This window comes from Mus pahari, chromosome 11, assembly GCF_900095145.1.
Source record: "Mus pahari chromosome 11, PAHARI_EIJ_v1.1, whole genome shotgun sequence".
In the NCBI taxonomy this organism is placed as follows: domain Eukaryota; kingdom Metazoa; phylum Chordata; class Mammalia; order Rodentia; family Muridae; genus Mus; species Mus pahari.
The window spans coordinates 40,399,162-40,411,865 of NC_034600.1; the positions used below are offsets into that span (position 1 = coordinate 40,399,162).

At 43.3% G+C, this 12,704-nt stretch overlaps 1 protein-coding gene across 3 annotated transcripts in view; it reads right to left on the bottom strand.

Moving 5' to 3' along the window:
* Positions 1-182: 182 nt before the first annotated feature.
* The window catches only part of Rab3c (RAB3C, member RAS oncogene family), a 210,941-nt gene continuing 198,419 nt past the window's right edge, over positions 183-12,704 (bottom strand). Inside the window, exon 5 of one of the 3 annotated variants that reach the window (XM_021208512.2) lies at positions 183-1,737. In XM_021208512.2, the coding sequence (XP_021064171.1) occupies positions 1,550-1,737 (188 nt within the window). In that variant the 3' untranslated portion in view covers positions 183-1,549. Of the gene's footprint in view, positions 1,738-12,161; positions 12,466-12,704 lie in introns of those variants that run through there. The other 2 variants (XM_021208511.2, XM_021208513.1) reach the window with 2 other exon arrangements.

The window sequence follows — 12,704 nt, forward strand, 5'->3', positions numbered from 1 at the left end:
CTCCTCCTCCTCCTCTTCTTCTTCTTCTTCTTCTTCTTCTTCTTCTTCTTCTTCTTCTTCTTCTTCTTCTTCTTCTTCTTCTTCTTCTTCTTCTTTAAAGAGCAGAGCAGGTTTCTCTGTGTAGTCTTCAATATCCTAGAGCTCACTCTATAGAACATTCTGGTCTAAAACTCAGAGATCTGCCTACCTCTGCCTCCAGAATGCTGGGATCAAGAGCAGGCACCACCACAGCCAGGATTTTTGCATTTTTTTGCATATTGTTTCTATATGGTCTTCAGAAAACCTAGAAGAGAGGACAGGATGTTCAAGGGTCTTAACCCCTTCTTCAACCGCCGTGGCTCATCAATTTTCTGGACCGCTCAGCTCTATAATCTTTGTTTGTCTTAAGCATGTTTAGAGACTTTTGTAACTTTAGAATTATAAATCCTCTGAAAAATACAGTTATAAAAATGTTTTTTTCCCCCCCAATCGGGACTCATGGAAAGGTTACCTCATTGCCTCCTAAAGAGGAGGGAAACCTTAGTCGAAATTGGAGCAGAGAGCAGTGGTTGAAATGGTGGCCTACCTTTTATAGGAAGAGGGGCACTAACAAAGTTTCAAGCCAATTTCAAGTTCAAAATTGGTGGGGGTTCCAGAGAGCCATGGTGGTGTTTTGTAGTGTGGGACAAGTCGTTAAGGGATGGAGGACTCTCAGGTCATGTAATGCCCCAGCTAGTCACACCCCTTCTGCCGTAGTCATTGCTCTCACACACACAGAGATGTGCAGAATCACTGGCAAGAATCACTGCATTCGGGTCTGCAAACCTCCATTAGTGTTTATGTGGTTCAAGAAAACTTGCAAGGGCCTGAATTTCATTTTCTTTTCTTCTTCTTTATCCCATGATTGAGTTGTATGATTTGTAGCTGCTTTAACTCATTATCTTCCTGCCTCAGTCTCCTGAGTGACCCTGCACCCAACCCCTCAATGTTTTTCAAAGTCAACACACCCTTCTGCTATTATTAACGAAAGTGCAATATATATACATTTCCTAATAGTACACTGCCCAGACCTGTGATGGGGTCTCCAATCAAGAGCAAAACTCCCACTTTCTTTTTAGACAAAGGCAAAACTAAGTTTCCTGACATCTTCCCTTGGTCACAGCACACGCACACACATACGCACACGCAAAGGGACCCATTCAAATGAGAAGCAATGATTTGAATCCGTGGCACGAAAGTTATTCGCAGTAAAATTATAGTCTGGGGTTTCTGCAATAGCTTAATTGAGGAAAAAGTTTGCAAAAGAAAAATGTTATGAAAGACAAATAAATGGTAAGTTACATGCAAGTAGCAGGTGTTTATAGATGAATGATCCTTACAAATGTAAGAGCAAGTTTGCCACATATTAACACAGGAAATTGCTCATGGTTTGAATGCATATATGGGCCACTGACATCAAAGACTTCCTTCAAATAATTATTAGGCAGTATAATCGAAGGCTAATAGACCATTTATCAATGCTGTTTCTTGGCTGCTCTGGAGCCCCTTGGAGCTCCTGTGTGGGGGGACATTAGCAGCCACAGTTGGGCTGCGGTGGAGGAGGGGTCTCCTTGAGCCTCGAGCTCTGCTTTGCGGCTGTGATGGCTGGATCGGTCTCCAGGCTCTCTGACATTTTGTCACAGATGATATCTACGAGGCGCTCGAAGGTTTGCTTCACGTTGATGTTATCCTTGGCGCTGGTTTCAAAAAACTCAAACCCTGCAGGAAACACACAGAAACAGGTCCATCATTTCACGTTTCTGAAGTCCAATGGACTCAGTTGCAGTTTTGAATGTCGATGGGGCAAAGGCAGAGATGGGAGATGGGTGTGATTTTTTTTTTTTTTAGACCAAGATGACGGCTGTCCAAGAAGTGCTACCCACTGATCAGAGCAGAGAGTTATAAAGAGGGATTGATGATACTCATTTTATTTATCTCTACTGATTCATTCATGCTGTCTGCAAGGGCAGAGAGATTTTCCGAGAGGAATTCAAAAGAGTTAACAGTAGTATCATTAAGAACCCCTACCAGCCAGTCCTCTCGTCCTGACACCTTGCTCTGGCCTCTGGTGTGATCATACATCTTTGTTGACTTGACTGGATTAAGAGCAAAATACCGGGCGTGACTGTGACTGCTTTTCCAGGCACAACTAGATGCTGTGGACTCTGACTTAATCAGTGAATCAACCCCTCGGTGACATTATTGTTAGGCAGTAAGGGGTTGGGGTGGGGTTTAGTTGGTGTGAGTCCATTACTGGAGCTGTATCCTTGGGTGCTGTATTTTCCTGAGTTATCCCTTCCTCTGTTTCCTGGCCACCTTGATGTGAATTGTTGTGCGCAGCTACAAGACTGACTTTCTGAGAAAAGTGAGATTTGTTTGGTCGCCATGTAGTCTTCTAAAGTCTTCTCTACAACTGACATTGACTTCCATTCTTCTCTCATTGCTGTGTTATGTCAAAGTTTTGTTCACGTTTTTAACGAAAGAATTAGAAAAGGCCCTGTGCATAATCTATCGAAAGAGGGACTGTGAATTTCCTATACAATCCTGTTCTTTTTTTCCTGTCCAGTCATGGGACCAAGCAGTATCTAGCAGGACACTAGGTGGCGCTAAAGAACCACAGGAGTTACCGTAGACCTCTTTCAACCTCTGGGTATTTGAACTGAATGTTAATCCAATAATGCTGCAGTCTTTGTAACGCTGTTTCAGCTATCTCGTAGGGGCATCTTTCTTTCTCACCAGTACTGTTTATGGCAGTAAAGATTTTGAATGGGGAAAGAAACAAATTTTAATTGAGCAGCAAAAGTAGAAGAAGGTGGGAACTATGGTGCGAGGAGGGTGGGCAAACCCCACTTCCGAGATGCGGCTGTCTCAGAATGCAGTTCTGCACACAATGTTATCATCCCATTGTTCGCATTCCCATTCTACCGGCTGTGATTGCCTGTCAGTTGCTATGGCAACTGCCCCAATTGGCCAGCCAGAGATTGGTCTGGTCCACCAGGGGGAATGTTGATTTAGGATGTGTTGGGCAGAACACAGATAGCCTTTTTTTAATCCATTCTCAATTTTACACCCTATAAATCCTTCTGGTTACATCTGGCCCTATCTCAGAGGAGACACAAAGATTCAAAATGATTAAATCTAGTGAATGCCTGGCTCCTGGGACCAAAATGAAAAGAACAGCCCAGTGCTTCCCATCTATGCCCAGATCCCTTTAATAACTAAAGAAATACTTGTTTTCTTGAAGGGAATTGAAAGGAAAAAATAAATGATTTTCATAAATTAAAATGTCTAAGTTTTCAACACCACTATTTGATCAGATGATTAAACCCAAGTTACATTTTGACTGCGGCTCTGTTAGGATCTGAGTGACAGTCAGACTCAGGAGGCTAATCATTAGCAAATTAAAGTTTTAGGAAATAGTGCAAGGTATTTCAGTCTACCTTTGGCTTCTATTTCTTTTTTATTGTTAGGCAAGGCCAGGTGGTGTGGACAGTGCTGGTTTTTCTAATGCCGGTGCAGTTTCTACAGCTGGATCATTCATGTTCCTGATAGACCCAGGGCAGGGCAGGACAGGAACCCTCTGATTGATGCCGTTACTTACTTATCAGAGCTCTTTGCTTGCTATTTTCTAGGTGCTAGTGTTTTTGTCCCAGAATTAGTAGAGATGGGGGCATCATTCCAGAAGATTCCAAAAACACACTGGAGATGTGAGACCTTTGGATGAAACTTTGGAGGAAAACAATTCTGAAATTTGGGGCAAAGCTGGGACAAATTTCAATTCTATCATCATTTCAGCGGGTGCTTCTTTTACATGTGAGCGTTTGGGAAAGGGCAGAACTTGAAGCACTGAGCCATTGCTGAAATATACAGGCTCCCATCTCCCTTTATCAGATGTAACCCCTCTATCCGGTCATTAGGCCACCCTATGATGATGATGGTGTGCAAGTTGGGAACAGTAACATGTTCTCTGGTCACGGAATCCAGAATGTTCTCAATGTCCATCCCTTTCTGTTTGTGATGGTTTGGATATGCTCAGACCACAGAGTGGCACTATTAGAAGGTTTGGCCCTGTTGGAGTAGGTGTGTCATTGTGGATGTGGGCTAAAAGACTCTCACCCTAGCTGCCTGGAAGTCAGTATTCTGCTAGCAGCCTTCAGATGAAGATGTAGAACTCTCAGCTCCTCCTGCACCACGCCTGCCTGGATGCTGACGTGTTTCCCACCTTGATGCCAATGGACTGAACCTCTGAACTTGCAAGCTAGCCCCAATTAAATGTTGTCCTTATAAGAGTTGCCTTGGTCATGGTGTCTGTTCACAGCAGTAAAACCCTAAGACACTGTGGGATCCTGGGACTATGTGGTCACTTGGGAGAGAGTGTCTAGGAGACCTGCACATTATAAGAACACTCTTTCCTCAGCGTGGTGAGGAGACCATGGTATGGTGAGAGTGTGGGGGCTAATATTGGCCCAAGTACCTTGGCAGCCCACCGTTAACGTGCTAGATTTTTAAAAAAATCTTCACTGTTTCCATATGTTTGTTCGTTTATTTATATTTACTTATTTTTAATATATTGTATGTGGTCAGATATGTAGGTAAGTGTGCATGTATGAAACACATATGTGAAGAAGAGGATGCTAAGCAAGAGTCTGTTCTTTCCCACCATGTGGGTCTGGGTTTGGCAGCAGGCTCCTTAATGCACTGAGCTGCCTTGCTGGCCTGACACACTAGATCTGTCACCACGAGAACACTATGGCTTCCACATTCACTTTCGTAATTTATGATATTTGCTCTGCCTGTCTTATAGCGTTATCCCGGCTCTCAAGGGGGAAAAGGTGGGCGAAGGGGGTCAAACAAACTGGAAGGGGCGAGGAGACCGGCGTTAGTGACCACACACGGTTTGTGTAGTCTAAGGCTTACCCCGTCACAGAGAATACTGAGAACACTTGGAACATTTGAACCCACTTTGTCCTTGAGCAGGTGCCATTAATCTGTCTAGTTTTCAGATAAGAAAATGAAGGTGGAAGATGGATGAGTGATTTAAGCCTTCCCATGACTGGCTGGGAAATGGGAGAGAGAGAGATTACCCATTAGCCTTTCCTGTCTTTCTAGGTACCCTGAAGAAGGAAGCTACAATTTTGTTGCAGCTAAATGATCAGTTCTAGGGTAATGAGTAGTTACTAATCCACACACGACTTCGTTAATTTAAATAATTTGAAGGTGATTACATGGACTTAAGAATTCCAACAAACCTAACAGTACAGTTGTTTAACAGCTTAGAAATCACACCATGGGGGTTACAAAAGCCACATCTCCGTATGAACTAGAGAAGAACAGCTACAAAGAGTTCTGAAAATAAAACTGGTTTTCGGTGACCAACAGCCTAAATCTATCTTTCCTAAAGCACAGAGTTCAAACAGTGGGAACACAAGGTCAACGTCATAGCCTTTCGTATTGTGTCATTGAGTTGTGTAGATCTGGGGGAAATGGGGGCCTATCATGGACTTCTGTGTCTATTTGAATCACAAGGTAAAAATTTCTCTGTGAGAAGCCATTCCTGTCCCACTCCTGTGTCCCAGTGTGTTTAAAATCACAGCCTAACTTACAACCACAACTGCAAACACTGGAGTCTTTATTCTTCTAGTAACTCCTTGGGCTTTCTGGTTACTATACCTCAGTGTCTTGGTCTTTTTACCTTAACTACCTAGTCCTAATAGGCTTGCTCTCAGAAAAGCCTTACCTTGACACCCCCACACACCATCATCATCACAAGTCAGGCATCAGTCAAAGAAGCCTGGCGAACAGTCTTACAAAACCCCGGAGGTTGTTTCCTGCACACTGCCAAGGAGGGCGCCTTAGTTCATCGGGATCAAAGCAGCAGACCGAGGTCACGTAGCAAGCTGACTGTGGAGTCTGACAGGTCCCCTGGGACATAGGCTACGGCTTCTTCCTCTGAACACCTGCCCCTGATGCCGCATGCTCTGTAGTTAGTAACTTTAACATGCATGTGACTTTTATCAGGCGAGCGGTGCACAGGCTCAGTGAAACATGGGTGAGCTGGCTAGTCTCCCCCCCCCCCCCCACTGCTCTCTGGCAGAGGCAGCCCTGTTCCAGACTCAGAAGTCTACCTGCCCCAGCTAGCGCACCCCTGCCTTGGGGTTCTCCAGACCTGACTTCGAAAGACCAACCCTTTCTCTTTCTAAAACCCATGCTATGGATATCCAGACATGGTTTAAGTTCAACTATTTGCCTCTGTACAGCTGGAAGAGCAGCTGACGATCTGGAAGGACTTCTCGGGTGAGCAGAGACATCACACATCTGGGGCCTTGTGGAGAATGACACAGGTCTGGCTTGCTGGCATGGTTCTTTTGCCTGCTCCTGAAATGTCCTTGGAACAGAGCACAGAGAAGCCTGGGACCTTTCCAGACTCTTACACACAAGGAGGCAAGCAGGGCCATGAGGCCCAAAGCGTGCTGCTCACTGAAGGTGGAAGGCTCTAGGCTGCCACTCTGTCATGAGGAGAACTGAAATGTCATGGCACCTGACTGTGATTATCCTGTGTAAGCCATGACAATCACGGCTCCAATATTGAGCACTGAACAATCACTTTCCTCAGTTCCTTTATCCAGTGAATTTATTCAATTTTGTAGATGTTATTAAATTTCCTCCTACATGTTAACATTTATATCACATAATAAAGCTCTTTATTTTATATATATTCACCCCAGGACAGAAGTCTTGAACACTGTTTGGGCTCTCTAACCTTTTAAATTTGAAAGAAAAACCATCAGTATGCCCCATCACCCCACAACACCCCAAACTGTACTTCAGTGTATTTCATCGCTAGCTGTCAATAGCTTACATTCTTGCTACCTTTTCCATTACAAATGGGCTCTTTCTTTCTTTGAGTTGTGACTACAGAGCTTCCTCTTCAATTTTCCCGTGGAATCAGATGAACTAGAGCTGTGGGAGAAAGGTCATCACGATGCCAGGCAGGTGACAGTTGGGCCAGAAGTAAGGACTTAAGAGCAGCAGGACCAACTGTCACTTTAGCTAGTCCCATATTGGGGAGCCAGCCAGGAGACAGACTTTAGGAGTGGGAGGAGATGAGAATTTGACCCACTTCCCTGAAGAATGGCCAAGGAAAGCAGCCAGAACTTGGAACAGGAGCTCGGCTAGAGGCTAAAGTTGATATAAATAGACTACAGAGTGGACAGGTCTTCCAGGCTCCCAGTTTCTCTTGTCAGCCAGGCTTAACCAGATGGCAGGATTTAGAACAACCTGTGCAAGGGTCATCTTAAAGTATTGATGAATACTTCTGTGCTGGTCCCCACACAGAAGGTCTTCTCCCTGCCCTTAGACTTACAGACTCTAGTATAAGTCTCCTGATAAGGAAGAGGGTGCCTGATTTTGCTGGAGGTTGCAGGGTCCTACCGGAATTCTCCACTCTCCATTGAGTAAAATTCAAGTCATGTAGCTAGGCATTCATTCCCCAACTCTTAGACTTCCCCTAGACCTCCCCCTATTCTAGGTCTACCACTCTTGTCCCCTCCACACCCACTAAATGACCCAAAGGTAGCTCTTCCCATGAGTCTCCCTAAAGAACCCCACCCTGTAACCCCTCTCCCCAGTCAAAATAGCATTTGCTGAGTGTTATATCTGCTCCCAAGACCGTGGGACTATTAATCAGGATTCCCTCTATATTGCCATGCAGGAGGAGCAACAAAGCAGCTTTGGAACTCATGGAATGTGGTCCACCGGTTAGCAAAAGCAGGATGGGTGTGGCTCAGAGAGGCAGAGCCCCGAGGACTCCACGCTGCTGTGGGGGTTTGCTCTACTTGTTGCCTTTACATCCCTCTTAATCTAACCCTTGCATGAAACCTCTAAGGGGGCTTCTGCCCCTCGCTGGGCGGTGTCTGCAGCGCTCACAGTCATAGTGCCTGGTCTCTTTCAGGCATTGCTGCTGGAGCAGATTGATGATTCAATTACAACTCTAGGAAGGAACTTGGAACTTTAGATGGCCCGTGATGACCATCACCCTTAGAAAACAATTGGGAAAAAAAAAAAAAAACGAATTGTTAGCGAAGCTAGGTTACGGATAGATTTGTTAGAGGACACAGAAAACCTTAGGGAACAATTTGAAGTTCAGAAAAGCACAGTCTGATTAATTGAGCTAGGGACTTTTTGAGGTCAAGGAACAAGAACAATGGCAGTCTAACTAGCATTGGCTGACGTGACTCTGACTGAGGATGGACTGGTGACTTAGGTGATAATAATTTCTTATATGCATCCTTGCCCTCAGCTTCCTGTTATGATTTAATAAAAAAAATTGCTGGTGAGTAGATGGGAAATCTGAGGATTTAAAGTAGAAACGACTGATTGTTTTTTTTTTAAATGTATATAAAAGTTTAGATTTGTGATTTTAAAAATTTTATATTACTTTTTAAGATAAATAAGAAAATAATCGATCATTTCTTTGTAACTTGAAATTGCTGCCTTCCAGTAGGAGAAACTTGCTGAAAAAGTTACCTTGCTTGCTCAGGCCTTATTCATTTATAACAAGCTGCTTAGTCATGAATGTCTGTGGGTTATTGGGAATAATTTTGTTAAGGCCTAGGTAAAATGTTGCCTCTCTAAGCCTGCCATTTGGTGCCGTTACTAATGTCATGAGGAAGCTTTCTCATGTGCTGTTACTGCTGTTACTAAGGCGTTTTGTGCTTCGGTGTTCTTGAAAGCCATTCGCAACAGAAGTCACTTAGAACAGCTTTGTAGAGTTAGCCACAAGAAGCTTGGACCCGAACCAACCACCAGGCAGCCCTTCCTGCACCTGTGCCTAAGCTTTTGTGGTTTTTGCTTTTATAAGCTGCCTCTGGGTTGGACCCCCAACATAAGAGAGGCTCCTGAACCAATATAAGAAGCTATTTGGAATAAGATTTTCAGTTTGAGTAGGGATAGAGTAAGTCTGAGACCCCGAGGCCTCCCTGGGAACTTACATCCTTCTTGACAGAAAGGGACATGTAACATGGGTGACTGACATTTTGATTGGCAAGACATGAATGTTAGGCTAGGTAAGTCTCCTGCCACAGCTGAAAACCCCAACCAATTGGCACAGGGTAAGTATACAACAAAGACATGTTACTAAGGAAATCCTCTATCCTTAAATCCCGGTTGGGTGAATAACTTGCCACAGGTGTTGGTAGATTTCAGGCTTAAAAGTCCTGTAGAATCTGGACTCAGTGTCACAGTCAACTCTCCAGTCTGGTCTATAGCCCTGATTGATCAATCCTGGGGCAAATTCTCAATAACTCTGCCTGTCTGAGACTGGAGTTCCTGCGGCTTGTGAGGTAACTCCTGGACCCCAAGAAATTTGTTTTCTTTACTTGTGCTGTGAAATGATTTTTCATAATCATTCACTAAAAGAAAAATAGAATGTAATCACATTGTAATTGCTACACTGCTTGAAAGATTTGGCTGGGCTATACACATTGTGGGAGACCAAATAAAATTGTTGGAGCCTACTCATTGGTGTTTGCTCAACCCACACAACATGTAAGTGTGTATATATGAATGTATGTGAAGTGGTTGAAGTCAGCTCATTGGATTTTTGCTCCACCCACCAAAAACATGTGTCTGTGTATGTATGTGAAGTGGTTGGAGCTTTGCTACACACACACACACACACACACACACACACACACATATATGTATGTGTGTGTATGTGAACTTGTTAGAAATTGCTTGTTGGACCTTGTTGGAGCTTGCTTTGTCCATCAAGTGTGAGTGTGTGAGTGTGTGTGAGTTTGAGAGTGTGTGTGAGTGTGTGAGTGTGTGAGTGAGTGTGTGTCAGAGTGTGTGTGAGTGTGTGAGTGTGAGAGTATGTGAGTGTGAGTGTGTGTATGCCTGCTTTATGTTGCTGCTGAGCCCTCATCCTCTTCTTGGATTGCTGAACATATTATCAGTGTTGCTCTTCAACACTGTATATATTCAAGTTTGGGGAATATCATTGAAACTTGAAGTTCTCAACCCACGGAGCCTGTCTCTGACATACTTGATGGAGACTCTCTGGATGCTAACTACTCTTCCTGCTCTTCCTGTTGTCCCTGACATGATATCGATGTTTCATTTGTCTATTGTCCTTGCACTCTTAGTGGATTCCTTGGCATCCATATCTGTACCATTGGTGGGAAGGTGAAAGCTACACAGAGAAAGGCAAAAACAGCTGCTGCTTTTGTAAGAACATTTTTCCCCTTGTGAATCCAATGAACAAACATATCATGTTTAAATTTCACACCTGGCTGCTTCACTTTTTAAATTACTTATGTCACCTGCTCATCCCCTGTGGCTATTTCAGTTTGAAGCCTTCCAGAAAAAGCTGAGCTCCCTTGGGTAATAGCTTTAAGGTCTTGCATGGTGAACCAGCCACCCTGAACACTTCCAGTTCCCTAGTAATTATTTTCAAGTATATACTTTGGACTTAATTACTAATTTTTTTACCAGCTACAAATTGATACAATGTAAAATTCAGCATTCTAGTAATTTTGAAGTGTATAATTCGCAACCATTAGGATAAAATGTTGGGCAAACACTAGAATCCAATTCTGGATCATCTTCATGATGCCTAGAAGAAGAGTCTGTATCCAAAGAGCAAGTCACTCTCCATCCCTTCCAGTCCCCTCTACTAGGTACATTTTGCTCTCCAGTTAAATTGTGCATCCCACCTGGGGTTTGCCCCCTATCCCTGGAAATATCTAACACAATTGTATCTAGTAGAAGCAGGTGCCCAACAGATGTTGGCTAATTACAGGATTGATTGCTATTAATTGGTTGGGAGAAGCTGGTAGATCAAAATAGAAGGGCAAAGAATCAGTTATTCCTTTATTTTTTGTTACGAATCTACCGAACTTGCAAGCAATTTGTCTGCTGCATTATTTCTAGATGGAGTTTGCCAAGCACAGAACTCCATATTATATCATTTCAGATTTGCCCTGTGGGGAGTTTGTTATATCAAAAAGCCAAAGCAGTCCTATTTACCCATGAGGAAAGGCATTTCTGAGCAATAGGAAGAAGTGTAGAATTGTTCAACTCCCACCAATAACTTTAGCTTTGCGTTAAAATATAAAACCTCTTAAAGGGTAAGAAAGTCAAGACTCTGGGCTTTCAGAGAGATGAGTGTCAGTCACGGTGCAAGAGCCACAGAAGTGCCAAGGATTTTCCAAGTGGGATTCCTCGAAATCCACAAAATGTTTTCTTTGTAACTTCTTAACATTGCATTAAGCTTTTAATGATAAAGGAGACAGTTCCCACCCTTGCCTGTTAAGGGACTGGTAACATGAACATCAACAACTGCTCTTTGTATAGGATTTTCAATTTGCCAATAGCATTTATGTGCATTATCAATTAGCCGGGAGAGAGGCCTAGGAAACGGAGCAGCTATTGAAGTACATTTTCAAGTAGCAGTGCCCAAGCGAATGAGGTTTCATTGTGACATCCACAGATGGGCGGTCTTTGTGGAGTGCCATGCAAAGATCACAGTGCTATGCTATTTACATTGATTTCCCTTGCTTTGGATCCAGGCTGTACTGTGAAGCAGCACCTTTAAAGTATTCATTTTACAGTAGAGGGATGTAGACATGTTGCACGTATAGAAAACCATGGCAAAGATTAGAGTCTGTTACCACAGCCTCAGGCTCTTTGCTTCAGAACATCCCCTAATGTCTACTTTTATGTCTTCTGGCAGGTTTGGGCCCAAACACAATGGAGTAATCTCTGTTGGCTTCATAAAAACAGTGGTGGGGACGCTTAGCTAGCCTGAGCAGCATGCTTTAATGCTCATTAATTCTTATTTGCATAAGTTTATTTTACAAAGGGATGGCTTTCATAAAGACATTTTTGGTGCAACTGGATTTGATATTTTAACGAAATTTACCATAATTGCAATTTCTAAAAGTCAGAAAATTCCTCCGAAGGTCTGAATCTAGCTCCGTTCACAGGTAGTTCAGTCTGCCCAGAGCAGGCACAGAAAGCTACACAAAGCATTATTTAAATGAATTTTATTTTTTAGGGTGATAAATTCTGAAGAAGTCAATGAATTCACATGTTCTCTTGATGGTTTATATTTAGGATTTTTTTTTTTTTTTTTTTTTGGTCTTTGATCTTCTAGAACAGAGGAGATAGCAATGAAAATTTGCTGTCTTTAGAATTCTTCCTTTAAACAATCAATTGCTTCCTTGTCAGAGACGGCCAATTCAGGTGATTAGAAGCTAACTACAGTTAAGGGCAAAAGAGAAATCCAGGATAGGCTGTGTTATGTAGCCAGAGTAGGGACGTTGACTTGAATAGCTCTCACAGATGAGCTACCACGGTTTCTATGTGCACGGGGGATGAAGCATATGCCAGCATCAAATAGAGCTTAGTGCAAGGACTTGGATTTGAGAGACTAGAGAAAGTCCCCTGTTGAGAACAAAGTTAGGAAGCGCCACAAAGTGCGCAGGGTTAACATTCTGCAGAAAGCAGCTCTCCCAGCACACCATTCACAAATGACTTCTGGTGAGACTGGGACCCTTTCACAGCTCCATAAAGGAATAAGGGTGGCTCTCAAATTCCCAACACGGAGGGAGGGCACGATCTCTATCTCTCTCTCTCTCTCTCTCTCTCTCTCTCTCTCTATCTATCTATCTATCTATCTCTCT